The following is a 27,024-nucleotide window of genomic DNA, read 5'->3' as shown; positions in this document are numbered from 1 at the left end:
AACTTTCTTATGTTCTTCTTATGTTCTTAATCACTAACACCACAGTGTGCCTGCATTAGGGTAATAATCACTAACATCACAGTGTGCCTGCATTAGGGTAATAATCACTAACACCACAGTGTCCCTGCATTAGGGTAATAATCACTAACTCCACAGTGTGCCTGCATTAGGGTAATAATCACTAACTCCACAGTGTGCCTGCATTAGGGTAATAATCACTAACTCCATAGTGTGCCTGCATTAGGGTAATAATCACTAACTCCACAGTGTGCCTGCATTAGGGTAATAATCACTAACTCCACAGTGTGCCTGCATTAGGGTAATAATCACTAACTCCACAGTGTGCCTGCATTAGGGTAATAATCACTAACTCCACAGTGTGCCTGCATTAGGGTAATAATCACTAACTCACACTGTGGCTCATTCAATCAATTTTTAAATGATCATGGAATATAATCCTTGCATTAAATCAGTCCCAACATGTAATTGTCTTGTTAACAAACGAGTGCCCTCAATCCTAACAGTGTATTGTGATGGTGGTGAGCCTCAGTGACAGTACTGATAAACATGCCTGCTGAAGCAGCCAAACGCACATGGAGCCGCATCTGAAATACAACAGCTATAAAAGGACCAGGCCAACAGGATTCCAAACATCAATATACTCCATGGGTTTGTTTATTTAAAAGCAACCCCAAATCATGCAAATAAAATTAATACAAATGTAACAAATATTTTATTTTTTTGGTTTAGACCAAAAACACCTCTGACATTCAAGGGTTAATAATCTTTAACAACAGACTTTAAAAATCTCCCAATTCCAGCCTTCAGATACAGCCCGCTACTCGAAACCCCTAATTGAAAGGAAGCAGTCTGTTTAACTGCATCATTTGCTGTACCACATTAATCCCAGGAGAGGCTAATGGTTCAATTATATTTAAAAATCCCGGGTTAAGCGCTCCCAGGTGTTTGTCTCACAGTCCTGCACATGATACCCTCCTCCACACAGCACGATGCAGGGAAAGGAAAGGAGCGCAGACCCTCCTCCACACAGCACGATGCAGGGAAAGGAAAGGAGCGCAGACCCTCCTCCACACAGCACGATGCAGGGAAAGGAAAGGAGCGCAGACCCTCCTCCACACAGCACGATGCAGGGAAAGGAAAGGAGCGCAGACCCTCCTCCACACAGCACGATGCAGGGAAAGGAAAGGAGCGCAGACCCTCCTCCACACAGCACGATGCAGGGAAAGGAAAGGAGCGCAGACCCTCCTCCACACAGCACGATGCAGGGAAAGGAAAGGAGCGCAGACCCTCCTCCACACAGCACGATGCAGGGAAAGGAAAGGAGCGCAGACCCTCCTCCACACAGCACGATGCAGGGAAAGGAAAGGAGGAGCTCAGGCCTGGAGAGGAAGGGATTCATAAACTTTCCAACACGCTTCATTTTCACAACAAATAGACTCACTGCTTCTTAATTTGTCTTTGTTTTGATATTCTTAAAAGAGATGCTGAATGAGTGCAGAGGAAGGCTGATGTCTCAGCACCTCCTCTCTGAATGAGTGCAGAGGAAGTCTGACATATCAGCGTCTCCTCTCTGAATGAGTGTAGAGGAAGGCTAACGTCTCAGTGCCTCCTCTCCGAATGAGTGTAGAGGAAGGCTGACGTCTCAGCGCCTCCTGTCCGAATGAGGGCAGAGGAAGGTTGACATCTTGGTGCTTCCTTTCTGCTGGATCTTCAAACTGGCCTTTCTTGTGATCCTCCAGTGTCAGCATTCAAACTTATAAACAGTAATAACTACAATACAATATTACCTTTAAATAGTGCCCACAAATGTTGGTTTCAGGGTTTTAAGATGTGTTTTATTTTTCTGTAATACGATTTATAAGTTGGCTTCTCTCTCCTCTGGTAAGGTCTCACATTAACAGGGGCCAGTCCAGAACAGAATATCAGTGAGACATATCCTGCAATAGAGAACTACTGGCTGCCTACCCTACTGTGTATAACCCGTCTAGTGTTAGAGCAATGGCTCCCAAACTTTATCTTATTTCGTACCCCCTTCCAGATTTACCAGCTGTCCACATACCCCTACCAGCAGACAGGGTTTATTTTAACCCCTTTAATGCCAAAGCATTGTATAAAATGTACACATTATAATACACATGAACACACATAATATACGACTATAATAATAATAATACATTTAAAGTACATTTATAATTTTAATATACGTTTACTTAAAAACTTAAACAATGGCTTAATAATACTACTCACCATTAATGTGACGGGTGAGCTTGTTTGTTCGTGCACAGGCGCATAATGTTTGGAGTGATGGGGGATATCTTGAGTCGTAAGTTGTTTTCTACAGAAAGACGCTGACGATACTTTGATTTCACTGCAGTGAGTGACGAAAATCCGCTTTCACACAGGTAAGTTGTAGCAAACGGTATCAAAACTTTTACAGCCTTGTTCAACAATTCTTCCGTTTTGTCCCTGGTGTCAAGGTTTCGCTTCACAGAAAGTCTCTTATCAAGTCAGTAGTCGTCTCGCCAGTGATTTCAGTGCGCCGGTACTGGCAAGACAACATTCATTAACTCGCTCATTGCTCTTCTTTTTATTGTACTGTCTTTAGCCATCTGTCCATTTTCACTGGCAGATATTGCTATTTTGTGTGAAATATACAAGTTCACTGAAAGAAGAAAAAAACAACTTTGTTCTCAAATTAGTTACTAGATTCGACTGTGGTTAACCGCACTGTACGATGATTGGCGGTGAGAGGGCTCTGCACGTTATGTACGTCTCTGTGTTCTCATTGGTACATCTTGAATTAAATGAACTACCTCGTTTAGCAAATCCCGACAGAGTTTAGACGTTTCATCTTAGAAGCCTATTAAGAAAATTAAAAAAAAAAAAAAAAAAAAAAAACATAATTCGCCATTACACAATTTCTTCCACGTACCCCCCAGAGATCTCTGGCGTACCCCTGGGGGTACGCGTACCACAGTTTGGGAACCACTGTGTTAGAGGATGCTGCAATGTGCAGCACTGCACTGGAGGATGCTGCAATGTGTACCAGTGCACTGGAGGATGCTGTAATGTGTAGCACTGCACTGGAGGATGCTGTAATGTGTAGCACTGCACTGGAGGATGCTGTAATGTGTAGCACTGCACTGGAGGATGCTGCAATGTGTACCAGTGCACAGGAGGATGCTGTAATGTGTAGCACTGCACTGGAGGATGCTGCAATGTGTAGCACTGCACTGGAGGATGCTGCAATGTGTAGCACTGCACTGGAGGATGCTGCAATGTGTAGCACTGCACTGGAGGATGCTGCAATGTGTAGCACTGCACTGGAGGATGCTGCAATGTGTAGCACTGCACTGGAGGATGCTGCAATGTGTAGCACTGCACTGGAGGATGCTGCAATGTGTAGCACTGTGCTGTACTGGAGGATGCTGCAATGTGTAGCACTGCACTGGAGGATGCTGCAATGTGTAGCACTGCACTGGAGGATGCTGCAATGTGTAGCACTGCACTGGAGGATGCTGTAATGTGTAGCACTGCACTGGAGGATGCTGCAATGTGTAGCACTGCACTGGAGGATGCTGCAATGTGTAGCACTGCACTGGAGGATGCTGCAATGTGTAGCACTGCACTGGAGGATGCTGCAATGTGTACCAGTGCACTGGAGGATGCTGCAATGTGTAGCACTGCACTGGAGGATGCTGCAATGTGTAGCACTGCACTGGAGGATGCTGCAATGTGTAGCACTGCACTGGAGGATGCTGCAATGTGTAGGCACTGGAGGATGCTGCAATGTGTAGCACTGCACTGGAGGATGCACACTGGAGGATGCTGCAATGTGTAGCACTGCACTGGAGGATGCTGCAATGTGTAGCACTGCACTGGAGGATGCTGCAATGTGTAGCACTGGAGGATGCTGCACACTGGAGGATGCTGCAATGTGTAGCACTGCACTGGAGGATGCTGCAATGTGTAGCACTGCACTGGAGGATGCTGCAATGTGTAGCACTGCACTGGAGGATGCTGCAATGTGTACCAGTGCACAGGAGGATGCTGCAATGTGTAGCACTGCACTGGAGGATGCTGCAATGTGTAGCACTGCACTGGAGGATGCTGCAATGTGTACCAGTGCACAGGAGGATGCTGCAATGTGTAGCACTGCACTGGAGGATGCTGCAATGTGTAGCACTGCACTGGAGGATGCTGCAATGTGTAGCACTGCACTGGAGGATGCTGCAATGTGTAGCACTGCACTGGAGGATGCTGCAATGTGTAGCACTGCACTGGAGGATGCTGCAATGTGTAGCACTGCACTGGAGGATGCTGCAATGTGTAGCACTGCACTGGAGGATGCTGTACTGTGTAGCACTGCACTGGAGGATGCTGTACTGTGTAGCACTGCACTGGAGGATGCTGTACTGTGTAGCACTGCACTGGAGGATGCTGCAATGTGTAGCACTGCACTGGAGGATGCTGCAATGTATAGCATATACATTATAGCATATACACAGCTTATGACTTTGTTCCGATGCACATAAATCTCATTGGGTATCAGCCCCTCTGCTGACGAGCGCTGAAATGAATGCAGTGACTCAACTGCCTTGTGTCCTGTACAGGAGTTGCCACGGCAACATGCTCCCTTTCTGCCATGCAATCCCTGTGTCTGGCAGGCTCATTTAATGTGTGCATGTGTTGGGGGTGTTACTGGAAATATACTGCTGTTCATGCAAATATGAAACCCCTCTTTCTTTCAAATGAACATGCCTTACCTTTATTTTAGTACACAATAGCCCCTGTGAATCTCAAATGCCAACAGTTTAGGCAGGATTCAGACACATCTAATTTGCTTTTGATCGTGAAGGCGAGGTTTTCTTTTTTTGCAAAATCTTTCTAGCAAAATGCTGCAGACCTTGTTTAGTGTGGAACGATCCACTGGAGTTGAGTATGTGCTCAATGTACTGGCACCAGCAATTTATCATAATGCTCCATAAAAAGAAAGAATAGTATACTATACACTACATAATAAATCAACAGCAATAACATGGAGTAAATACCAGCTGAAGTGTTGTTCACTATGACATCCCACACTATCACTGCATTGCTGACAAGAAGCTGAAAGAGTTTCTAAAGCCCCATGCGACCGGGACCACCTCTTTGCATTGGCCACATTCTATTAGATTTGCTGCATGCAGATGCTCCCTAATGAGGGTTGCTACATTACTGCAAACACTCAAAGGAGGCAGTGTTTGCAGAGCATGCTGCCGCTCTGGTAATAAGAGTTTTATTGTGCAAATCCAGGATAACTAATACCACAACACTGGCTGGACATGCCTTATAAACCTAGCAGTTAAAATATTCACTCAACAGGCAGCAAACAATGAAGAACTGAACCTAATTAAAAGATTGGTATAAAAAGTCCAGTTAATTAACATGGGAAATTAGTTGATAGTTGATAGACAATGCATTGCCTGAAGCCTGTGGGTCAGAGGCTATCTACTCAGGTGGCTTTCATGAAATGAATTTAGCTCTCAGAGAAAGCTTACAGTACTATATTGTAAACCCACCAAGCTCTCTCCTCCTTTACAGGGTGCTTCACTGGATCTGGTTATACGTTCATATTAATTCATACATGTCTTAGATAACACATGTGAAATGCAGTAGTGGAAATGGGGGTTCAAGCAGGGGTCACTGTAACACAAAGGCAAGTATTACTAAAGAATCCTGAACCCTTCTGCACATTAAATGAAGAGCAGCTTTGAGAATTTAGTATGTCTCTGGACACATGACTTAACACTACCAACAACAATTAGGGCGTGCGTTTCTTTGAGTTCCACATCAGTCCTGCTCCAGACAGGGTCTGGGGGCCGGAACCATTCTGTTTTCACATGCATCTGCAGCGCAGTGAGAGAGCAGAGCCATTCTCAGAGGCCACTCCCACTCACAGGTGTTCAATGAATCACAGCAGAGCCATTCTCAGAGGCCACTCCCACTCACAGGTGTTCCATGAATCACAGCAGAGCCACTCTCAGAGGCCACTCCCACTCACAGGTGTTCCATGAATCACAGCAGAGCCATTCTCAGAGGCCACTCCCACTCACAGGTGTTCCATGAATCACAGCAGAGCCATTCTCAGAGGCCACTCCCACTCACAGGTTTTCCATGAATCACAGCAGAGCCATTCTCAGAAGCCACTTCCACTCACAGGGCAGTGTGCTGCTACTCTCCACCCTGGCTGCACAGGGCAGTGTGCTGTTACTCTCCATAGGGCAGTGTGCTGCTACTCTGCACCCTGGCTGCACAGGGCAGTGTGCTGCTACACTTCACCCTGACTGCACATGGGCAGTGTACTGCTACTCTCCAGTCTGACTGCACAGGGCAGTGTGCTGCTACACTTCACCCTGACTGCACAGGGCAGTGTACTGCTACTCTCCAGTCTGACTGCACAGGGCAGTGTGCTGCTACTCTCCACCCTGGCTGCACAGGGCAGTGTGCTGCTACTCTCCACCCTGGCTGCACAGGGCAGTGTGCTGCTGCTCTCCATAGGGCAGTGTGCTGCTACTCTCCACCCTGGCTGCACAGGGCAGTGTGCTGCTACTCTCCATAGGGCAGTGTGCTGCTACTCTCCACCCTGGCTGCACAGGGCAGTGTGCTGCTACTCTCCACCTTTTTCCAGTACAACATCTTAAAGTACTGTATGTGCTACAGTTTACATAACATAACCTTTCAGTTCCACTTCAAGGAAAGTGGGTAAGTTACAAACACAAATGGTAAGTAATGTATCAATAGGACATAAAACCCATAGCACATTACATGTTATACAAGCTTAGTTTTGTAATATTTTATCCTAGAAAAAAGCAATATATTGTGTTGTCCTGCAGCCATTACTCAACATACAGTACTTGAAACCAACATTTTGCTGTGAATATTAAAATAAATAAACCAGGAGACTTGCTGTAGGCCAACACTGTCTAGTGCTACTTTAACAGAAATGCATTTCATGTTTAGCAGAAAGCCTTACCTATGCACATGGCTGTCTTGATTTAGAGAAGCTGGAGAGACCAGCTGTTTTTGATATCAAAAGCAAAAACAAATGATGTTGTCTAAGTGCTGAAAAACGCACAACGACCTTTAAAAAAATTAAAAATCGTAATCATTTTTACGACTCATCAGTATAGCTCATTTTATCCAGAAAGGTTAGCCAGATCTTCTATACAATATGTTGTACATTATGGCTTTGAACTGAACTTCATAGACCTTGCTAGAACAGTCCTTGGAGTTTTGAGAGTCCCTGTTTGTCGGAATGCAGGTTTATGTCTGGTTACCTGAGAAGCAACAGCTCATAAATCTCACCCTCTAACTTGACTGCATGTAAATATTAGCCAGCTTCCTTGAAGTCTCTGTTCAGCAAGAGGATGGACAGACCTGCAAGGAGGCAGCAGAGTTTGTTTGATGGATGCATGTTCATTTCTATCCTTTATAACTGTTCTTGAGTGGTGGAGTTCATTACTGGTGTTCACTGGTTAGTGGACTGCATTGCTGATTGATCAGCAACAAGCAAAATCAATTTTACTTCTAATTTGTTCCTATCGTTCCAAACTGAAAAAGGAAACGGGCAACCAAACAATCGTCAATGAAGAAACAAAGAGAGATCTTAGGCGGTACTGCAGCAAGCACGACTGTAACGTCAATTTATTACTTCACTTTATTGAGTAAGTGATCATTACTGAATCAATACTCCACAGTGGAAGATGGGGCCCCCCATCACTTAACTTATCCCTAACCCGAACCTTAACACTAACCCTAACACTAACATTCCTATTACAGCTGCTGAATACACAACACTGCATCACCTGCATATAAAAATAGCGTTCGCCTTGCTCAGGGTAGATGACATGCGAGTGTTAGAATTAGAAATGTATTTGCATATTAAGAACCCTATTTTTATAAGCTGTATTTTTCTAGTGGTGCAACAGGAAAGGGGAGGATCAAAACAAAGTGTTTACATGCATGGCTGTAAAAGTAAAGTACGAACAGTAACCTAAAACACTGACAACAAAAAACTGCAAAGGCATGCAAATGACTTCCAGCGATCAGTCATTGAGGAAGGTCAGATTATCAAGGTGAATTTTGTCCACAGATTTCCATCACTGCTATACAGTACAAAGACAGTCAAAGCAAAACACCTGTAGCAAAACCATCTTTTCATGGGTTATCCATTAAGTATATACAGTCTCTGAACTTCTAACACCACAGCCGGGAGATCTGGAAAGTTCTGCGTTCATTGCAACTGCATATCAAATCACTGCGGTCATAAATTATCCCCAATAACAAAAAATAAAGCAGCATTTTAAAGAACATGAAATAACAGTAATACAATGCTTGACCCATGGGTTGACAGTCCAGCAGACCTTGTGTGGATCCATTATAAAGATAGCACTGTGGCAGAAAAGATAGTGTGTGAGCAGGGATGAGGCAATGTAAACCCCGAATTCACTCGAACTGTAACCTGCTGTTGAACTATGACAAAGTTTGGCATGGGAACCAGCATTGTCAATTTTTCTTAAAATATATCCTGCAGATGGGCCCAAAAGGACTTTATGCAGCGTGGACCATAACAAAGCCATTAATGCACAATATATATTTCACTCAGACAAGTAGGAAGATACACAGGAATCCAGAAGTATTCTTTGGAGTTCAATTCAGAAGAGATTACATTTTCTTTACAAAGCTCTGCATCATTTAAATGCACATAAACGTCTGAACACTGGTCTTACTGGAAAGGACAGCAACCGCATTCCTTCGAATTTAAGACACACTTTTTTAACCATTTTTTGGTTCTCAAAAATAGCCTGCAAGTTAACTTCGAGTACAGTAGTGATGCATCTATTAAAAATTGCCAACAAAAGATGCTAGTACCAGAGTACACAAACAGCAACGTGGCCAACTGCTGGGAAAAAATGAACCAAAATGTCACTGCCCAATGTTGAATCATCCATAACAGCCATTTTCAAAGAAGGGTCATTAGCTTCCTGAGGAATTCACAGAGAACACTTGCAATTTCAACATTTCTATCAAACAGGACCAGCTTGGACAGATTGAAAATGGGGATCAGACCCTGTATCTTTCGACATGCCAAGCAAGCAAAACAGGTGCGAGTAAATCATGAATGGTAATGAGAAGCACCACGTAACTGAAATGCTCTGTGTGATAAACTGCCTCCACATGTGGAACTGAGGTTGTATCTTTTTAAATGCACATTTGAGGTTTTATTTTTTTCCTCAAAATCAAGAGTGGGAAATTTGGGCTATATCTTAAATCAAAGGGCATCTTAAATCGAAGGAATACAGTACAGAGAATACAGAGAAACATGAAGAGCTTCTTCAACAAGAGTGTGCTGTGCAGGGCTTCCTCACTCACTCGGAGACACAGTTACACTGAGTCATCATCCTTCACTTTGCACAAGATCACACTCTGCCGTTGCCATGTTCTTCAATACTTCATTCACTCAGAGTTAGTTACCCTGATCCCTTCACTTCCCCTCTCCTCCCCTTTCCTCTCCTCCCTCTCCCACCCTCTCCTCTCCCACCCTCTCCTGACCTCAGGAGAATATCAGCTCTGGTTACGGCCCTGGGTACAAATATGGGATTAATCATTCTTTCGTTTTGTACACAGAGTAGCATGCATGCATACTTGTATTCCCTTACAGCATTGTTTAAGTACCCTAAAGAAAGGATTGCCTTGCTGTATATACATAAGAACATAAGAAAGTTTACAAACGAGAGGAGGCCATTCGGCCCATCTTGCTCGTTTGGTTGTTAGTAGTGTATTGATCCCAAAATCTCATCAAGCAGCTTCTTGAAGGATCCCAGGGTGTCAGCTTCAACAACATTACTGGGGAGTTGATTCCAGACCCTCACAATTCTCTGTGTAAAAAAGTGTCTCCTATTTTCTGTTCTGAATGCCCCTTTATCTAATCTCCATTTGTGACCCCTGGTCCTTGTTTCTTTTTTCAGTTCGAAAAAGTCCCTTGGGTCGACACTGTCAATACCTTTTAGAATTTTGAATGCTTGAATTAGGTCGCCACGTAGTCTTCTTTGTTCAAGACTGAACAGATTCAATTCTTTTAGCCTGTCTCCATATGACATGCCTTTTAAGCCCGGAATAATTCTGGTCGCTCTTCTTTGCACTCTTTCTAGAGCAGCAATATCTTTTTTATAGCGAGGTGACCAGAACTGAACACAATATTCAAGATGAGGTCTTACTAGTGCATTGTACCATTTTAACATTACTTCCCTTGATTTAAATTCAACACTTTTCACAATGTATCCGAGCATCTTGTTAGCCTTTTTTATAGCTTCCCCACATTGTCTAGATGAAGACATTTCTGAGTCCACAAAAAGTCCTAGGTCTTTTTCATAGATTCCTTCTCCAATTTCAGTATCTCCCATATGATATTTATAATGTACATTTTTATTTCCTGCGTGCAGTACCTTACACTTTTCTCTATTAAATGTCATTTGCCATGTGTCTGCCCAGTTCTGAATCTTGTCTAGATCATTTTGAATGACCTTTGCTGCTGCAACAGTGTTTGCCACTCCTCCTATTTTTGTGTTGTCTGCAAATTTAACAAGTTTGCTTACTATACCAGAATCTAAATCATTAATGTAGATTAGGAATAGCAGAGGACCTAATACTGATCCCTGTGGTACACCGCTGGTTACCACACTCCATTCTGAGGTTTTTCCTCTAATCAGTACTTTCTGTTTTCTACATGTTAACCACTCCCTAATCCATGTACATGTGTTTCCTTGAATCCCAACTGTGTTCAGCTTGAGAATTAATCTTTTGTGCGGGACTTTGTCAAAAGCTTTCTGGAAATCTAAATAAACCATGTCATATGCTTTGCAATTATCCATTGTCGATGTTGCATCCTCAAAAAAATCAAGCAAGTTAGTTAGACATGATCTCCCTTTCCTAAAACCATGTTGACTGTCTCCCAGGACCCTGTTACCATATAGGTAATTTTCCATTTTGGATCTTATTATAGTTCCCATAAGTTTGCATATAATAGAAGTCAGGCTTACTGGTCTGTAGTTACCTGGTTCAGTTTTGTTTCCCTTTTTGTGGCTCGGTATTACGTTTGCAATTTTCCAGTCTGTCGGTACCACCCCTGTGTCAAGAGACTGCTGCATGATCTTGGTTAGCGGTTTGTAAATTACTTCTTTCATTTCTTTGAGTACTACTGGGAGGATCTCAACCGGCCCAGGGGATTTGTTTATTTTAAGAGCTCCTAGTCCCTTTAACACTTCTTCCTCAGTTATGCTAAAGTTATTTAAAAGTGGATAGGAACTGGATGACATGTGGGGCATGTTGTCAGTATCTTCCTTTGTAAAAACTTGTGAAAAGTAATCATTTAATATATTTGCTATTTTTTTTCTTCATCTACGATTTTGCCATTTGTATCTCTTAAACATTTAATCTTCTACACACAGTGTCATTCTGTTGACAACGAGATGGAGTTTTGCTGGTCATTCTTGATCTTACACAAAGCTTGTTTTACTGAATGACAGGCAGATGCACACTTATTTACTTAATAGTTCTACATTCTACAGTACAAAAAATAAACAAAGGCTTCCGAAAGGTCAGATTTTTTAGATTTTAATTCAATCACATGGTATGACCATCAGAATATTTACAATATAAGGTTATACAGTATGACTGTACTGCAACTACTGTATAAAGGAGATGCCAACAACACTAGCAAATCACACGACTGGTTTGAAGTGCTGGCTGCATGACAAGTATAAAGCAGGATTTGTACGGCCCAGTATATTAAAAGAATGGAACAGATGAGAGAGCACTGGGTTTGCACACTGGCCTGCTTGCAGCACTTAGAAACCTTGGTGGATATTTATGGGGGAGGGGACAGGCAGCAGCCCAATGACACCCACTTGCAAAAGGGCACAAAAACAAGACTAACTTTTCAGAAGCTAATTAGAAGGGCAGTGGCCAGCTTTCCCTGTTGCTGTTGCTAGGAAGCATGAATAAGTGACAAGCATACGTGGATCGAGGGATCCTAAATCTCAAACTATCAGATTTACTTCAAGCCCTACTTTTCATTTCTTACACCCATCTGGCAGGCTTAGTTATTGCAGCAATGAAGGCTGGTAATGCCCGTTTCTATACATGAGGTTTAATATGAAGGCTGGTAATGCCCGTTTCTATACGTGAGGTTTAATATGAAGGCTGGTAATGCCCGTTTCTATACGTGAGGTTTAATATGAAGGCTGGTAATGCCCGTTTCTATACGTGAGGTTTAATATGAAGGCTGGTAATGCCTGTTTCTATACGTGAGGTTTAATATGAAGGCTGGTAATGCCTGTTTCTATACGTGAGGTTTAATATGAAGGCTGGTAATGCCTGTTTCTATACGTGAGGTTTAATATGAAGGCTGGTAATGCCTGTTTCTATACGTGAGGTTTAATATGAAGGCTGGTAATGCCTGTTTCTATACGTGAGGTTTAATATGAAGGCTGGTAATGCCTGTTTCTATACGTGAGGTTTAATATGAAGGCTGGTAATGCCTGTTTCTATACGTGAGGTTTAATATGAAGGCTGGTAATGCCTGTTTCTATACGTGAGGTTTAATATGAAGGCTGGTAATGCCTGTTTCTATACGTGAGGTTTAATATGAAGGCTGGTAATGCCTGTTTCTATACGTGAGGTTTAATATGAAGGCTGGTAATGCCTGTTTCTATACGTGAGGTTTAATATGAAGGCTGGTAATGCCTGTTTCTATACGTGAGGTTTAATATGAAGGCTGGTAATGCCTGTTTCTATACGTGAGGTTTAATATGAAGGCTGGTAATGCCTGTTTCTATACGTGAGGTTTAATATGAAGGCTGGTAATGCCTGTTTCTATACGTGAGGTTTAATATGAAGGCTGGTAATGCCTGTTTCTATACGTGAGGTTTAATATGAAGGCTGGTAATGCCTGTTTCTATACGTGAGGTTTAATATGAAGGCTGGTAATGCCTGTTTCTATACGTGAGGTTTAATATGAAGGCTGGTAATGCCTGTTTCTATACGTGAGGTTTAATATGAAGGCTGGTAATGCCTCTTTCTATACGTGAGGTTTAATATGAAGGCTGGTAATGCCTGTTTCTATACGTGAGGTTTAATATGAAGGCTGGTAATGCCTCTTTCTATACGTGAGGTTTAATATGAAGGCTGGTAATGCCTGTTTCTATACGTGAGGTTTAATATGAAGGCTGGTAATGCCTGTTTCTATACGTGAGGTTTAATATGAAGGCTGGTAATGCCTGTTTCTATACGTGAGGTTTAATATGAAGGCTGGTAATGCCTGTTTCTATACGTGAGGTTTAATATGAAGGCTGGTAATGCCTCTTTCTATACGTGAGGTTTAATATGAAGGCTGGTAATGCCGGTTTAATTTGGCCCCAGCTCTTTCCCCGCTCGTACATACAGGAAAGTATTTCCTGCTAACCTCTTGATTATCACTGTGCTCATAAATGATCTACATGAAACAACGGTAATACAATGTTTGACCCATCGGTTGACAGTCTGGCAGATCCAGTGTGGATCCATTATAAAGATGGCACTGTGTTACTCTCACACATTAGGATGAATTTAGCAGCACTCAGATCTTGGGCTTGCCATTGATCCAATTTCAAGTGTAACAATCAGTCCCGGTTACATGGAATGGCTATACAGTGGTGTCTCCCCCTTGGCCAGTTTTTATTGCGATGGGTTTGCATTACTGAACTATGGTATACTGTAGCCTACACTAGTCCCCGTTTCTATTGCGATGGGTTTGCATTACTGAACTATGGTATACTGTAGCCTACACTAGTCCCCGTTTCTATTGCGATGGGTTTGCATTACTGAACTATGGTATACTGTAGCCTACACTAGTCCCCGTTTCTATTGCGATGATTACTGAACTATGGTATACTGTAGCCTACACTAGTCCCCGTTTCTATTGCGATGGGTTTGCATTACTGAACTATGGTATACTGTAGCCTACACTAGTCCCCGTTTCTATTGCGATAGGTTTGCATTACTGAACTATGGTATACTGTAGCCTACACTAGTCCCCGTTTCTATTGCGATGGGTTTGCATTACTGAACTATGGTATACTGTAGCCTACACTAGTCCCTGCCCAGGGATTTATTTTCAGAAGTAGAATAAAGATGAAAGTTGTCAGGACATGTGGAATGCCTCATTGAATAAGTCTGTGCTAAAAATACACCAGCGAGCCTAAAAATAGCTTGCAGCGAATCAATGCCAAACTCTTTATAGAAAACAGCAGTGGTGAAATCTAGTTGGCTCCCCAGTGTAATTTAAATCTGAATTTCTATGAATACCTGTGGTGAAAGGCATCCCTGGAGTTGTACCCATTCACTGGAACAAAAATCTCACTAGACTCTGTTCTTCATCAATGCTTGGATGAAATGTCTAGCAATTTTTTAATATTTTCTCTATTAAAAGATATAACTTAAAAAAAAAAAAAAAAAAAAAAAAAAAAAAAAACATTTACCACGAGAGCAAAGCTGACCATTAATACATTAAAGGTAAATGTGCCAGCAGATGTAAATCAATGTCTACTACCTATAAAAAACTATAAACTACACCGTACTATAGATTACAAGCCAACTATAACACTCACATATACACCAAACTATACAGATTACTATTACCAGAGAATACGGAGCACCTCATAATCACGTACAACCCAGATAAAAACGACTTTAATTGAACCCACTTCTAGAAGAAAAGATGCCGTAACTATCCGGTGAAAGCGTAACCCTGTGACTGCACATGACACACGATCACAGGCGTAACATGTATCTATCTGCACAGCCCCGTGTATCTATCTGCACAGCCCCGTGTATCTATCTGCACAGCCCCATGATTCTATCTGCACAGCCCCATGATTCTATCTGCACCTCACAGCCCCGTGTATCTATCTGCACAGCCCCGTGTATCTATCTGCACAGCCCCGTGTATCTATCTGCACAGCCCCGTGTATCTATCTGCACAGCCCCATGATTCTATCTGCACACAGCCCCGTGTATCTATCTGCACAGCCCCGTGTATCTATCTGCACAGCCCCGTGTATCTATCTGCACAGCCCCGTGTATCTATCTGCACAGCCCCATGTATCTATCTGCACAGCCCCGTGATTCTATCTGCACAGCCCCGTGATTCTATCTGCACAGCCCCGTGTATCTATCTGCACAGCCCCATGATTCTATCTGCACCTCACAGCCCCGTGTATCTATCTGCACAGCCCCGTGTATCTATCTGCACAGCCCCGTGTATCTATCTGCACAGCCCCGTGTATCTATCTGCACAGCCCCGTGTATCTATCTGCACTGCACAGCTCCATGTATCTACAGTGGCTTTGAAAAGTATTCACCCCCTTGGACTTTTCCACATTTTATTGTGTTACAACATGGAATCAAAATGGATTTAATTAGGAGTTTTTGTCACTGATCAACACAAAAAAGTCCATAATGTCAAAGTGAAAAATAAAATCTACAAATTGTTCTAAATTAATTACAAATATAAAGCAGAAAAGAATTGATTGCAGAAGTATTCACCCCCTTTGCTATGGCACACCTAAATAAGCTCTGATGCAACAAGTTGTCTTTAGAAGTCACATAATTAGTTGAATGGAGTCCACCTGTGTGCAGTTAAGGTGTTTCACATGATTTCAGGTTAAATACACCTGTCTCTGGGAGGTCCCACAGTTGGTGAGTACATTTCCTAACAAAAACTACATCATGAAGACGAAGGAACATTCAAAGCAAATCCGGAATAAGGTTCGTCAAAAGCACTAAAATCAGGGGTAGGATATAAGAACATATCCAAGGCATTGAATATCCCCCAGAGCACAGTAAAGTTCATTATTAAGAAATGGAGAGAATGTGTAATGATCATGCTGTTTAATCAGCTTCTTGATATGCCACACCTGTCAAGTGGATGGATTATCTTGGCAAAGGAGAAATGCTCACTAACAGGGATGTAAACAAATTTGTGCACAAAATTTGAGAGAAATAAGCTTTTTGTGCATATGGAAAATTTCTGGTATCATTTCAGCTCATGAAACATGGGACCAACACTTAACATGTTGCGTTTATATTTTTGTTCAGTATATCTGCACAGCCCCAGGAATCTATCTAGCTGCACAGCCCAATGTTTCTATCTGCACTGCACAGATACATGGGGCTGTGCAGATAGATAGATACATGGGGCTGAGCAAATAGATAGATAGATGGAGCTGTGCAGATAGATAGATACATGGGGCTATCTATCTGCACAGCTCCATCTATCTATCTATTTGCTCAGCCCCATGTATATATCTGCACAGCCCCGTGTATCTATCTATCTATTGGCACAGTCCCATGTATCTATCTGCACTAGCTGCACAGCTCCATGTATCTATCTATCTATCTGCACAGCCCCATGTATCTATCTATCTATCTATCTATCTGCACAGTCCTACGTATCTATCTGCACAGCCCCATGTATCTATCTGCACAGCCCCATGTATCCATCTATCTGCACAGCTCCATCTATCTATCTATTTACTCAGCCCCATGTATCTATCTATCTGCACAGCCCCGTGTATCTATCTATCTATCGGCACAGTCCCATGTATCTATCTGCACTAGCTGCACAGCTCCATGTATCTATCTATCTATCTGCACAGCCCCATGTATCTATCTATCTATCTATCTATCTGCACAGTCCTACGTATCTATCTGCACAGCCCCATGTATCTATCTATCTGCACAGTCCCATGTATCTTTCTATCAATCTATCTGCACAGCCCCATGTACCTATCTATCTGCACAGCTCCATGTGTCTATCTATCTGCACAGCTCCATGTGTCTATCTATCTGCACAGCTCCATGTGTCTATCTATCTGCACAGCCCCATGTGTCTATCTATCTGCACAGCCCCATGTGTCTATCTGCACAGCCCCATGAAAGACCACCCCGGATTTTTAATGGGAAAATGTTATATATTTCAAATGAAGCTGAATTTCTACCAATGGAATCTCCTGAAATCACAGGCTGTCTCCGTAAATAAGGATCGACCATCGATTTGGGAAAGAGCTTCTCAAAATGAACAGAATTAAATCTTAAACACAAAGAGCAAATAAGAATTTAGGTTTCAAAAGCAAATCCTCTTATAATATATTTGCATTACAGGCATTTTCAACAAACTGTTCCTATCTAGATTCATGCTGTATTTCCAACAGATGTATCAGCGTGCTCAACTGCAACTTTCAGATAATTGTTCTTGTGACACTGCACTTATTATAATTAAGGCCAAGATGTGCTATTAGTATTTCTTATTAAATGTCAGTTGCTCAACCAGTCCCTGATTCCTATGGGGAAAAAGGCATTTTGACTATTGGAAGAAATTACGAGGACAATGGAGTGGGCTGTAGTTATAAAGGGATATGAACAGCTTTGATGAAAACAGAACTTGATAATTGGAAAGATGTGCTGGGATTAGAACTGCAAGGGCTTCATTACAAGTGCATATTTACTGCTAGTGCAAGGACAAAAAGGAAAGGGGAAGAAATCAACAAAAAAACAGAAAGGAGACCACATCAAAATAAGGGTAACAACTTGGGTAAGACAGCCATTGAATGTATTTATTTAAATGCTAGATGTCTCAAAAACAAAACGTTAGAACGTGAAGCTGCTGCATTAACAGGTAACTACGATGTGACAGGTGTTACAGGAATGTGGTTATCCGAGAGGGATGGAGCTGAATATAATATTAGTGAGTATACACTGTATAGGAAGGACAGGCAGTACAGAGGAGGCAGAGGGGTAGCGCTATACATCAAAAATAGTCTTGAAGCCCAGCTGCTAGTCTTTTCAAATAACGAGACAGAATAACTAAAACAGAGGTCAGAGAACCATTGGCAAACTCAGACCACAACATGGTCTCATTTGAAGTCATTTTTAAAACCCCAAAAGTAATGACTAAAGCTAAGGTTTACAATTTTACAAAGGCAAACTATGAAGGTATGAAACAGAGACTAACATAAGCAAATTGGAGTAAAATAAAGAAAATATTCACAGAAAAAGGATGGCTGTTTTTTAAAAATGTAATACTAGAGGTGCAAAAACAATTACATCCCAAAAGCAGACAAATCAAAATCTAAAACAAAATGGCCAAATGGTTTAATTAAAAAAATATTCAGTGAAAAAAGGCACTTAGAGCATTTAAAAGGGACCAAAACCAAAGTACACAGAAAGAGTACATGGAACTGCAAACGCAATTCAAAAAGGAAGTCAGAAAAGCCAAGAGAGAAATAGAAATAACAGAGCTAAAACCAATTCCAAAAATTTGTTCCAATATTATAACAGCAAGAGAACATTCAAAGAGGAGATTAAATGTTTAAGAGATACAAATGACAAAATCATGGACGAAGAAAAATGGCAAATATATTACATGATTACTTTTCACAAGTTTTTACAAAGGAGGATACGGACAACATGCCCCACATGTCAACCAGTTCCTATCCAGTTTTAAATAACTTTAGCATAACTGAGGCAGAAGTGTTAAAAGGACTAGGAGCTCTTAAAATGAACAAATACCCTGGCCTGGATGAGATCCTCCCAATAGTACTCAAAGAAACGAAAGACGTTATTTACAAACCGCTAACCAAGATCATGCAATAGTCTCTAGACACAGGGTTTGTACCGACAGACTGGAGAATTGCAAACGTAATACTGATCCACAAAAAGGGAAACAAAACTGAACCAGGTAACTGCAGACCAATAAGTTTGACTTCTATTATATGTAAACTTATGGAAACTATAATAAGATCAAAAATGGAAAATTACCTATATGGTAACAGGGTCCTGGGAGACAGTCAGCATGGTTTTAGGAAAGGGAGATCGTGTCTAACTAACCTGCTTGATTTTTTTGAGGATGCAACATCGACAATGGATAATTGCAAAACATATGACATTGACAAAGCTTTTGACAAAGTCCTGCATAAAAGATTAATTCTCAAACTAAACACAGTAGGAATTCAAGGAAATGCATGCACATGGATTAGGGAGTGGTTAACATGTAGGAAACAGAGAGTATGATTAGAGGTGAAACCTCATGGAGTGTGGTAACCAGCGGTGTACCACAGGGATCAGTATTAGGTCCTCTGCTATTCCTAATCTACATTAATGACTTAGATTCTGGCATAGTAAGCAAACTTGTTAAATTTGCAGGCAAAACAAAAAATAGAGGTGTGGCAAACACTGTTGCAGCAGCAAAGGTCATTCAAAATGATCTAGACAGCATTCAGAACTGGGCAGACACATGGCAAATGACATTTAATAGAGAAAAGTGTAAGGTACTGCATGCAGACAATAAAAATGTGCATTATAAATATCATATGGGAGATACTGAAATTGAAGAAGGAATCTATGAAAAAGACCTAGGAGTTTATGTAGATTCAGAAATGTCTTCATCTGGACAATGTGGGGAAGCTATAAAAAAGGCCAACAAGATGCTCGGATATATTGTGAAAAGTGTTGAATTTAAATCAAGGGAAGCAATGTTAAAACTGTACAATACATTAGTAAGACCTCATCTAGACTATTGTGTTCAGTTGTGGTCACTTTGCTACAAAAAGGATATTGCTGCTCTAGAAAGAATGCAAAGGAGAGCGGACAGAATTATTCCAGGTTTAAAAAGCATGTCATATGCAGAAAGCCTAAAAAGAACCTAATCTACTCAGTCTTGAACAAAGAAGACTACGCGGTGATCTGATACAAGCATTCAAAATACTAAAAGCTATTGACAGTGTCGACCCAAGGGACTTTTTCGAACTGAAAAAAGAAACAAGGACCAGGGGTCACAAATGGAGATTAGATAAAGGGGCATTCAGAACAGAAAATAAGAGGCACTTTTTTACACAGAAAATTGTGAGAGTCTGGAACTCCCCAGTAATGTTGTTGAAGCTGACACCCAGGGATCCTTCAAGAAGCTGCTTGATGAGATTCTGGGATCAATAAGCTACTAATAACCAAACGAGCAAGATGGGCCGAATGGCCTCCTCTCGTTTGTAAACTTACAATGTTCCATAATACAGGTGCATAATGACTAAAAGCTCTTCCACAAGAGCTGCGTTTTCTCATTGGAGCCACCAGAAGCCCAGGATCAGCAGATCTCAACTGGCATCCAGGGACAGAAGGTAAAAGCATATCATTAATGTAAGCAGATCAGTTTCCAGAGATAGCCTTGAATGCCATTAATAACATTTTTTAAATAACTCTGTACTTCACCAGAAGCCAATGCAAGCGGATAAGAATAGGTGTAATATGTTCTGTTGGAGAAACATGCTCTTTTAAGATTATTTTTGTAGCTTGAAACACAAGAGACACAACTACCATGCATGATAAATACTTACACACATTGTAATGACCATAGCATGATAGTTTAGACTTGGGTGTACAAGGAGTTCATACTCAGCAAAGAGGACAGCAGGCAGCTCTGGGTACCTTGTGGGAGACCCTGTCGTGGTAGGACCCCCCCATCTTTATTTCTAAAAGTGGCATATGTTGGATAACATGGAAAGAAGTTTGAATGCAATATAAGATACACGTGTTTGGAGGTTTATACACTGTGTTAGTTTTAAAAGGAGATTATCAGAGGAGGTATAGTAACTGGTAAATGCGAGATTGCATTTCATTGCACTGACGACAATCGTCTGACTGCTGGAATAAACACAATCGTACATTGCTGGAGGAACCGATGCATTCAAGAGATAACATGGGTTAAGCATAAAGGAACAAAGGGCCACACCAAGATAACACCATCTGAGGCAGTGTGAGCCAGAACCAGTTTTCTCTATGACACGTACAGGAGTCTCTCCACAGGGGGTTGCCCATGGTGACCGAACCCACAAAGAGAAGAAAGGGGGGTGAGGTCAGTGGCTACTTAATCAAGGTGCACTCAGCTCAGCTCACTTCTCTCTTCCATAAGACTAGTATTGGAGGCTTGTCGATTGAGAAAGTCCTGGAGGATCAAACCTACAGTACGGCATTGTATTATTTTGTTCTGTTATGTTTTGTTTTGCAGCGTGCAGTTTGCATATGAAAGTGTGATCTGTACTGTTTTGCATTGAGCGTTCTTTTTGTTTCCAGAATTAAACCTGTATATATTGAATAAACCAAACTTATAGCTGAAGAAAAGGACCGTGCATTTCTTTCATCAAGAAACAACTACTCACTACTTTTAAAAAAACTACATCATATTCAAATCTTTCTGTACCTGTCAGAATTTGTGCAGTCGTTTTCTGAACCTGCTGTGAGCAACTGATAAGTTTGCAAGGTAGAGCAGCCAACAGGGCGTTACAGCAGTCCAGACGGGATGAAACAAACGCATGAATTCAAATTTCTACATCAGATTCTGCAAAACACAAATGGACTTGAGAGGATAATAAGCAGACTTAACTACAGTTGAAATATGATGCTGAAAACTAAGAGTAGATTCAAATAAGACTCCAAGACCTATCTGAAAGCACCACACAAACTGCAGTAATAGCTTCAAGTGAAGAAGCTTCCAATGTTATTTTATGGATATATTCACTTTCCTTACTTCTTATGACCAGGTCAATTACTCCAACACTGAATAACAAATTGTACTTTTCAGTGACAATGTACATTGCATTGCCTTCTTAGCATATTTCTGCCTTGTACACTTGCACAGTCTGTTAGAGAGAGTTTATTTTTGTAATATGGATGGAATAATCTATCAGTTAAAACTGGAAGAATTATTGTAAGCATTGTAGAAGTATTCAGAAATACAGAATGGTTTACCATTAGGCACCAATAAAGATCTAGTCCTATGGTGTATAAACCAATGAGAATGCTCATGGCTCTATTCAGAACAGGAGTCGTTTACAAAAGAGATTGAATTAATTTAGCTCTTCCTAATCATTGTCCACTCCCACGTAACTTTAGTCAGGAAAAGGAAACAGTATTTTCTGAGCAATATCGGTGGTAATGGTGAGAAAGAAATGTGGTTTCCATACCAACAAGCTATAGCATCCATCCAGAGTCTGCAAATTAATTAGTCAACAGGCCTTGTGATGGAGCCCAGAGTGAGATACATCTAAACCTGGGAGATTTCTGTATTAACAGATACATCTAAACCTGGGAGATTTCTGTATTTATTTGTATTTCTAACATATAAATACGGACACTGAAACTCCCATAGCTTACAAGTTATCCAGAATCCAGGCTCAGCATAACACCTGTAAAATCATTGTGATTCATACCAACCACAGGGAATTTATAATTAGCCATAAGTGAAATATAACCCAGGCACATCAGGTCCCCTTTGAATTTCAAGACTAATTAAACCACTTCGGAGGAACGTTCCCTTGCTGTGTTTTTTGTCAATGTTTTGAAAGAAGATAAAATAACAAAACATCCACTATGCTGCAGAAGCACTCCTGGTAAGACACCTGTGTTATAATTTATTAGTCTGAAGTAGTGGTAAGCAATTAGCAGAAAAAGGTCAACAGTTCTGTTTGACATCTCCTGTTCTGTAGGAACGAAGGATGCAAGAGACTGCTTTCTGTGGAGGAAATGTGAGCAGTTTGTCATCGTCTCACTTGCGCCTATAGACTAGAACATGCAGAGTGTATTCAATACAGAGTCATTTATTGTACACAAGCTGCTAGAGTTATTAAAAATGTAAGTGTGCCATACATACAGTAAAATAAAAGTTCTCCAGTCAACTGCAAACAGGCTGCTAATCAACCTTGAATTCTGTAAACTTGTGTCTATTTTTTTCTTCTTATGTAAACCACTTAGTTTGAAAATTAAAAGTATAACAGCAGCTGACAGTACAGCAAATTAAAGAGCAAAACCTTTCCCTCACATTCTATAAAAAAAAAAAAACTGAAGGATTGCAATGATCTAAAGGTGACAGTCAAATATGATGTGTCAAGTTGCAATGACATTCTTACCTGTTTCCATAGATAGCTGTCCACTTGGTTTAACTTCCAAGAGATGGCCAGGTGCACAGCTGATAGAATGACTCCACTCACGACGGCGGCCCTCATTCTGATCGGGAGCAGTGTGTAGATGATGTAGATGAAGAAGACAGTCCACCATATCCCCTCTGAGGCACTCCTGGGCTCCACCAGCAAAACTGCTATGATCTGCACCACAAGGACAACCAAGATGACCAGGTAACAGATGATCCACATGTGGTCCTGGTGGAACCCATTCCTGTTACATATGATCATGAGCACAATGATGAGCGCAATGGCGACGGTGAAGACGACCACATAGGGCAGCTTGTAACCCCCCCCTGCACAGTGCAAGCCCAGCATCACCAGGCACAGCAACACCAAGACGCTCATGAGCATGGTCAGGCTGCTCTGGTTGAGCCTGAAGAAGTAACGCTGATAGAGCCTCTCCAGCTTCACCGACGGAAACTTCTTGGATCTGAAGATCTGCAACACGCTGCTGCAACACTGAGCCATGGAGAACTGCACGTCCTGAGCCTGCAGCCCAAGCTCCACAGACCTGGCTCTCCTCTCCTCAAGCCCGAGCTCCATGGACCTGGCTCTCCTCTCCTCCAGCCCGAGCTCCGCGGACCTGGCTCTCCTCTCCTCCAGCCCGAGCTCCACGGACCTGGCTCTCAGCTCCCCATCCTGCTTTGGGGCTGCTCTGTTGTTGTTACGGCCCTCCTCTCCATTGTCTTGCCATGCAGACTTGGACCTGAAGCTGACTCTGCTCACAGTGCTTGTGGGCCTTCCTGGGTGCCGCTCCAAATCCTCTTCTCCCCTCCACCTGCTGCTGGACCTGGTTTTCTTGGCAGCTGATTCAGTGGAGTAAGGGCACCCATTGGCTCTGGACTGGGAGTCGCTCCAAGCAGAGCGATGTTCAGTTCCACCCTGAGGTCCAGGGGCAGTGAACCCTGGAGGGCTCACGCTGTTGGATCGGGACATATCTGAGATACACACCCAGCTTGAAATGGCGAGGAGATTGATATGCAATTGGTTATTTAATTATTGAGCCAAAACACAGCAGTGGGAATCCATTCCTTCAGCACGGTGTTAGTGATCCAGAACCGCTATCCACTTAGTCTTTGTTTTGAAAATATTACAAAATAATAAATAATAATGGCCAACTATCTATTACAATTTCTTAAAGGAGTTCAGTAATCTTCCAGACAAATATTTACTCTAAACTATATAACTATGGAAGTTTTTACAGTTCAATACTCAGGAGCACATACCAGAGCAATTAAGATAGAAATAGAAGGTTTAAAACACATGTTTACTGTTAAAGGGTTCTGGGGGATGCATATGTATTTCTAAAAAATAATTTTAAGTTCAAGGGAAAATATTTGATCATAAAACATTGTTTCCAAAAATGTAAAATCAGTTACACTGTAAAGATTCTGCTAGTTAACTCTTTGTATCTTACCTTGAAGACATCTGTATTAATAATAATAATAATAATAATAATAATAATAATAATAATAATAATAATAATAATGCAAATAGTGCAGCTTTAAAATCAAATCAAATTCAAATTGTGAGAATGAATTCCCTTTGCATGCAATATCTGGTACTCCTGGACTGGGCGGTGAAGCTGCTCAATGCCGTCATTCCAATAATTGACTCGTGAATCCTTTCAAGTGCAAGGTGTCCTGCAAATATCAAAATACCAATCCTGTTTTCAGTTGAGGGGCCGGTGAAACAAAATCACCAAACGTCAGCTAAACCGAAGCAAGCTCAAACTGCAGCGACGGCGCTTTGGATGTAGCTCTCCGTTCATTTTCATAAAGGTTTGTTTGCTTTAGAATAAAACTATGTATCAATGAACAGCGTCACCTCGGCTCGTGGTGGTCTTGCGGTTCTCGTCATCGCCCGCTTGCTTACCCACTGCTTGCTGCTTCACACCTGAGCTGGCACCTTTACTGGGGAACGTTTCCTACATTTTCTATAAAGCTCAAATCTATCAAATCTCCACGAGTTTCATTCGGCTTCCGCAAGAGCTTGTTTAACATAGAACGTCTTCCAAATGAAGAATGGTTTTGCGATTGAAAATAAAGTGATGATGCGTCTGTGTTGTCAAGTAAAACCACGGGAGATCAATCAGCGTGTTCGTGTACAGCATACTGTATATCGTTTATAACATTTCAGGCAGTCGACGTTTGTATTTATCCATAGTAAATCATGCAGCAAAGATCCTCCCGTTCCGTCCTGTTGCATTCGAGCTCTTGTTTTTCATTCAGCATATGGCAGTTCTCCGCGGTACAGAAATGAAACTGGATCATTTCAGTGTGTAACCTGTGTTTATAGCGCAGCTCCCTGTACCGTGGATATTACGGATACACACACACTGTATTGATTCCGCATCCCTGTTCAGCGGCTCTTTGTACTCCCATTCAACCAAATTTGATTCGATAGCCCTCCCTTCTATCTGTTATTGGGTGCTCAGTGAGGGTAACTTTTCACTCTTGAATTTTCATTGGTCTAAGTGCCTGTCAAAAAGTGGGTAGCTTCAGCGCATAGAGCGTTTTTTTTTTCTAAATGGGAGGGGCTAGTTAAACAGATCGATTTTAGGAGCGAGGTTTTTGTTTTATTAACCCCTTAGGTGCTAGTTGGACAGTCACTAGGAGATTTAGGGCCAGTTTCACAAAGCACTGCTAACACTTAGCAGGCTGCTAGCTTGCAAGCCAGGATTGTAGCTAAGAATAGATTTTTACCGAGGCAAAAATCGAATTTGTGTCTAAAAAAAACTTTTGCATGTCCTGTATGTGTTAGGAAGGTGAAGGTTATCTTTAAACCCGGAGTCTATTCATGCAAACTGCACAGCAATGTAAGTCGCTAACTCTGCAGCCGGTGACCCACCTTGGATAATGTTTGAAATGTAAAGACCCATATTTTTTTAAACAAATTGTCTCCCAGCAAAGCCACACCAACTTAAAATTACCGTATTCCCAGAGTCAGAAATCTGTCATATTAAAAGGACAAGAAGAATAGAACTTATAAATATAAATCACTAGATGGGTTTATACCTTCATTGAGACATGTGTTTGATTCACTGCTACTGATGTTAATGCTGAGACTAGTGCTACTGATGCTACTGCTGGGACTGGTAAAACTGGTGCGGCTACTGCTGGGACTGGTAAGACTGGTGCTGAGACTGGTAAGATGTGCTGACACTGCTGGGACTGGTAAGACTGGTGCTGGGACTGGTAAAACTGGTGCGGCTACTGCTGGGACTGGTAAGACTGGTGCTGGGACTGGTAAGATGTGCTGACACTGCTGGGACTGGTAAGACTGGTGCTGGGACTGGTAAGACTGGTGCTGACACTGCTGGGACTGGTAAGACTGGTGCTGGGACTGGTAAGACTGGTGCTGACACTGCTGGGACTGGTAAGACAGGTGCTGGGACTGCTAAGATGTGCTGACACTGATGGGACTGGTAAGACTGATGCTGACACTGCTGGACTGGTAAGACTGTATGATGCCATGATTTAAAACACTGATTTAGAAGGTTTTACTTAAATATAATTTGCCAATCCTCCTCTGACCTGATCTATTGAAACGCTGTAACACTTCCTCCTGGGACACCTCCTTGTCTCTGTGGACATAGCAGGGCAAAGCCATTCAGTCTATATTCACCCATAGGGCAACATGACTAATCAAACATATTGAAACGATGTACTCAGTTAAACTGCATCATGAACCATAATATTAACCCAGGTATGTCTGAACTGCAGAGTTCCTTACTTATACAATGTTACAGCTTACTTGAAATCAACAACTGCTGAAGAGGTGAAAACAAGTAAAAATGACTAATTAACCAAATTATCAGTTCAAATGAAGGGTCTAGTTAAGTAATTGAGAGATCAGCTGGAATGAAAACCAACAGACACAGGGGGTCTCCAGGACCAGGGTTTGGAACTCTTGC

The 27,024-nt window shown here is 41.8% G+C and overlaps 1 protein-coding gene across 1 annotated transcript; it reads right to left on the bottom strand.

Annotated features, from left to right (window-relative positions):
• Positions 1-21,475: 21,475 nt before the first annotated feature.
• LOC121322971 (adenylate cyclase type 5-like) lies at positions 21,476-24,602 on the bottom strand. The gene is made up of 2 exons (XM_041263635.1): positions 23,055-24,602; positions 21,476-21,487 (listed from the first exon to the last, which is right to left on the bottom strand). The coding sequence occupies exons 1-2, from the start codon at positions 24,042-24,044 to the stop codon at positions 21,476-21,478; spliced, it is 1,002 nt and encodes a 333-aa protein (XP_041119569.1). The 5' UTR covers positions 24,045-24,602.
• Between the last annotated feature and the right edge of the window lie 2,422 nt (positions 24,603-27,024).

Source organism: Polyodon spathula, chromosome 11 (assembly GCF_017654505.1).
Source record: "Polyodon spathula isolate WHYD16114869_AA chromosome 11, ASM1765450v1, whole genome shotgun sequence".
In the NCBI taxonomy this organism is placed as follows: domain Eukaryota; kingdom Metazoa; phylum Chordata; class Actinopteri; order Acipenseriformes; family Polyodontidae; genus Polyodon; species Polyodon spathula.
Note: the sequence above shows the minus strand (reverse complement) of the source record. Positions and strands in the feature narration are given on the sequence as shown.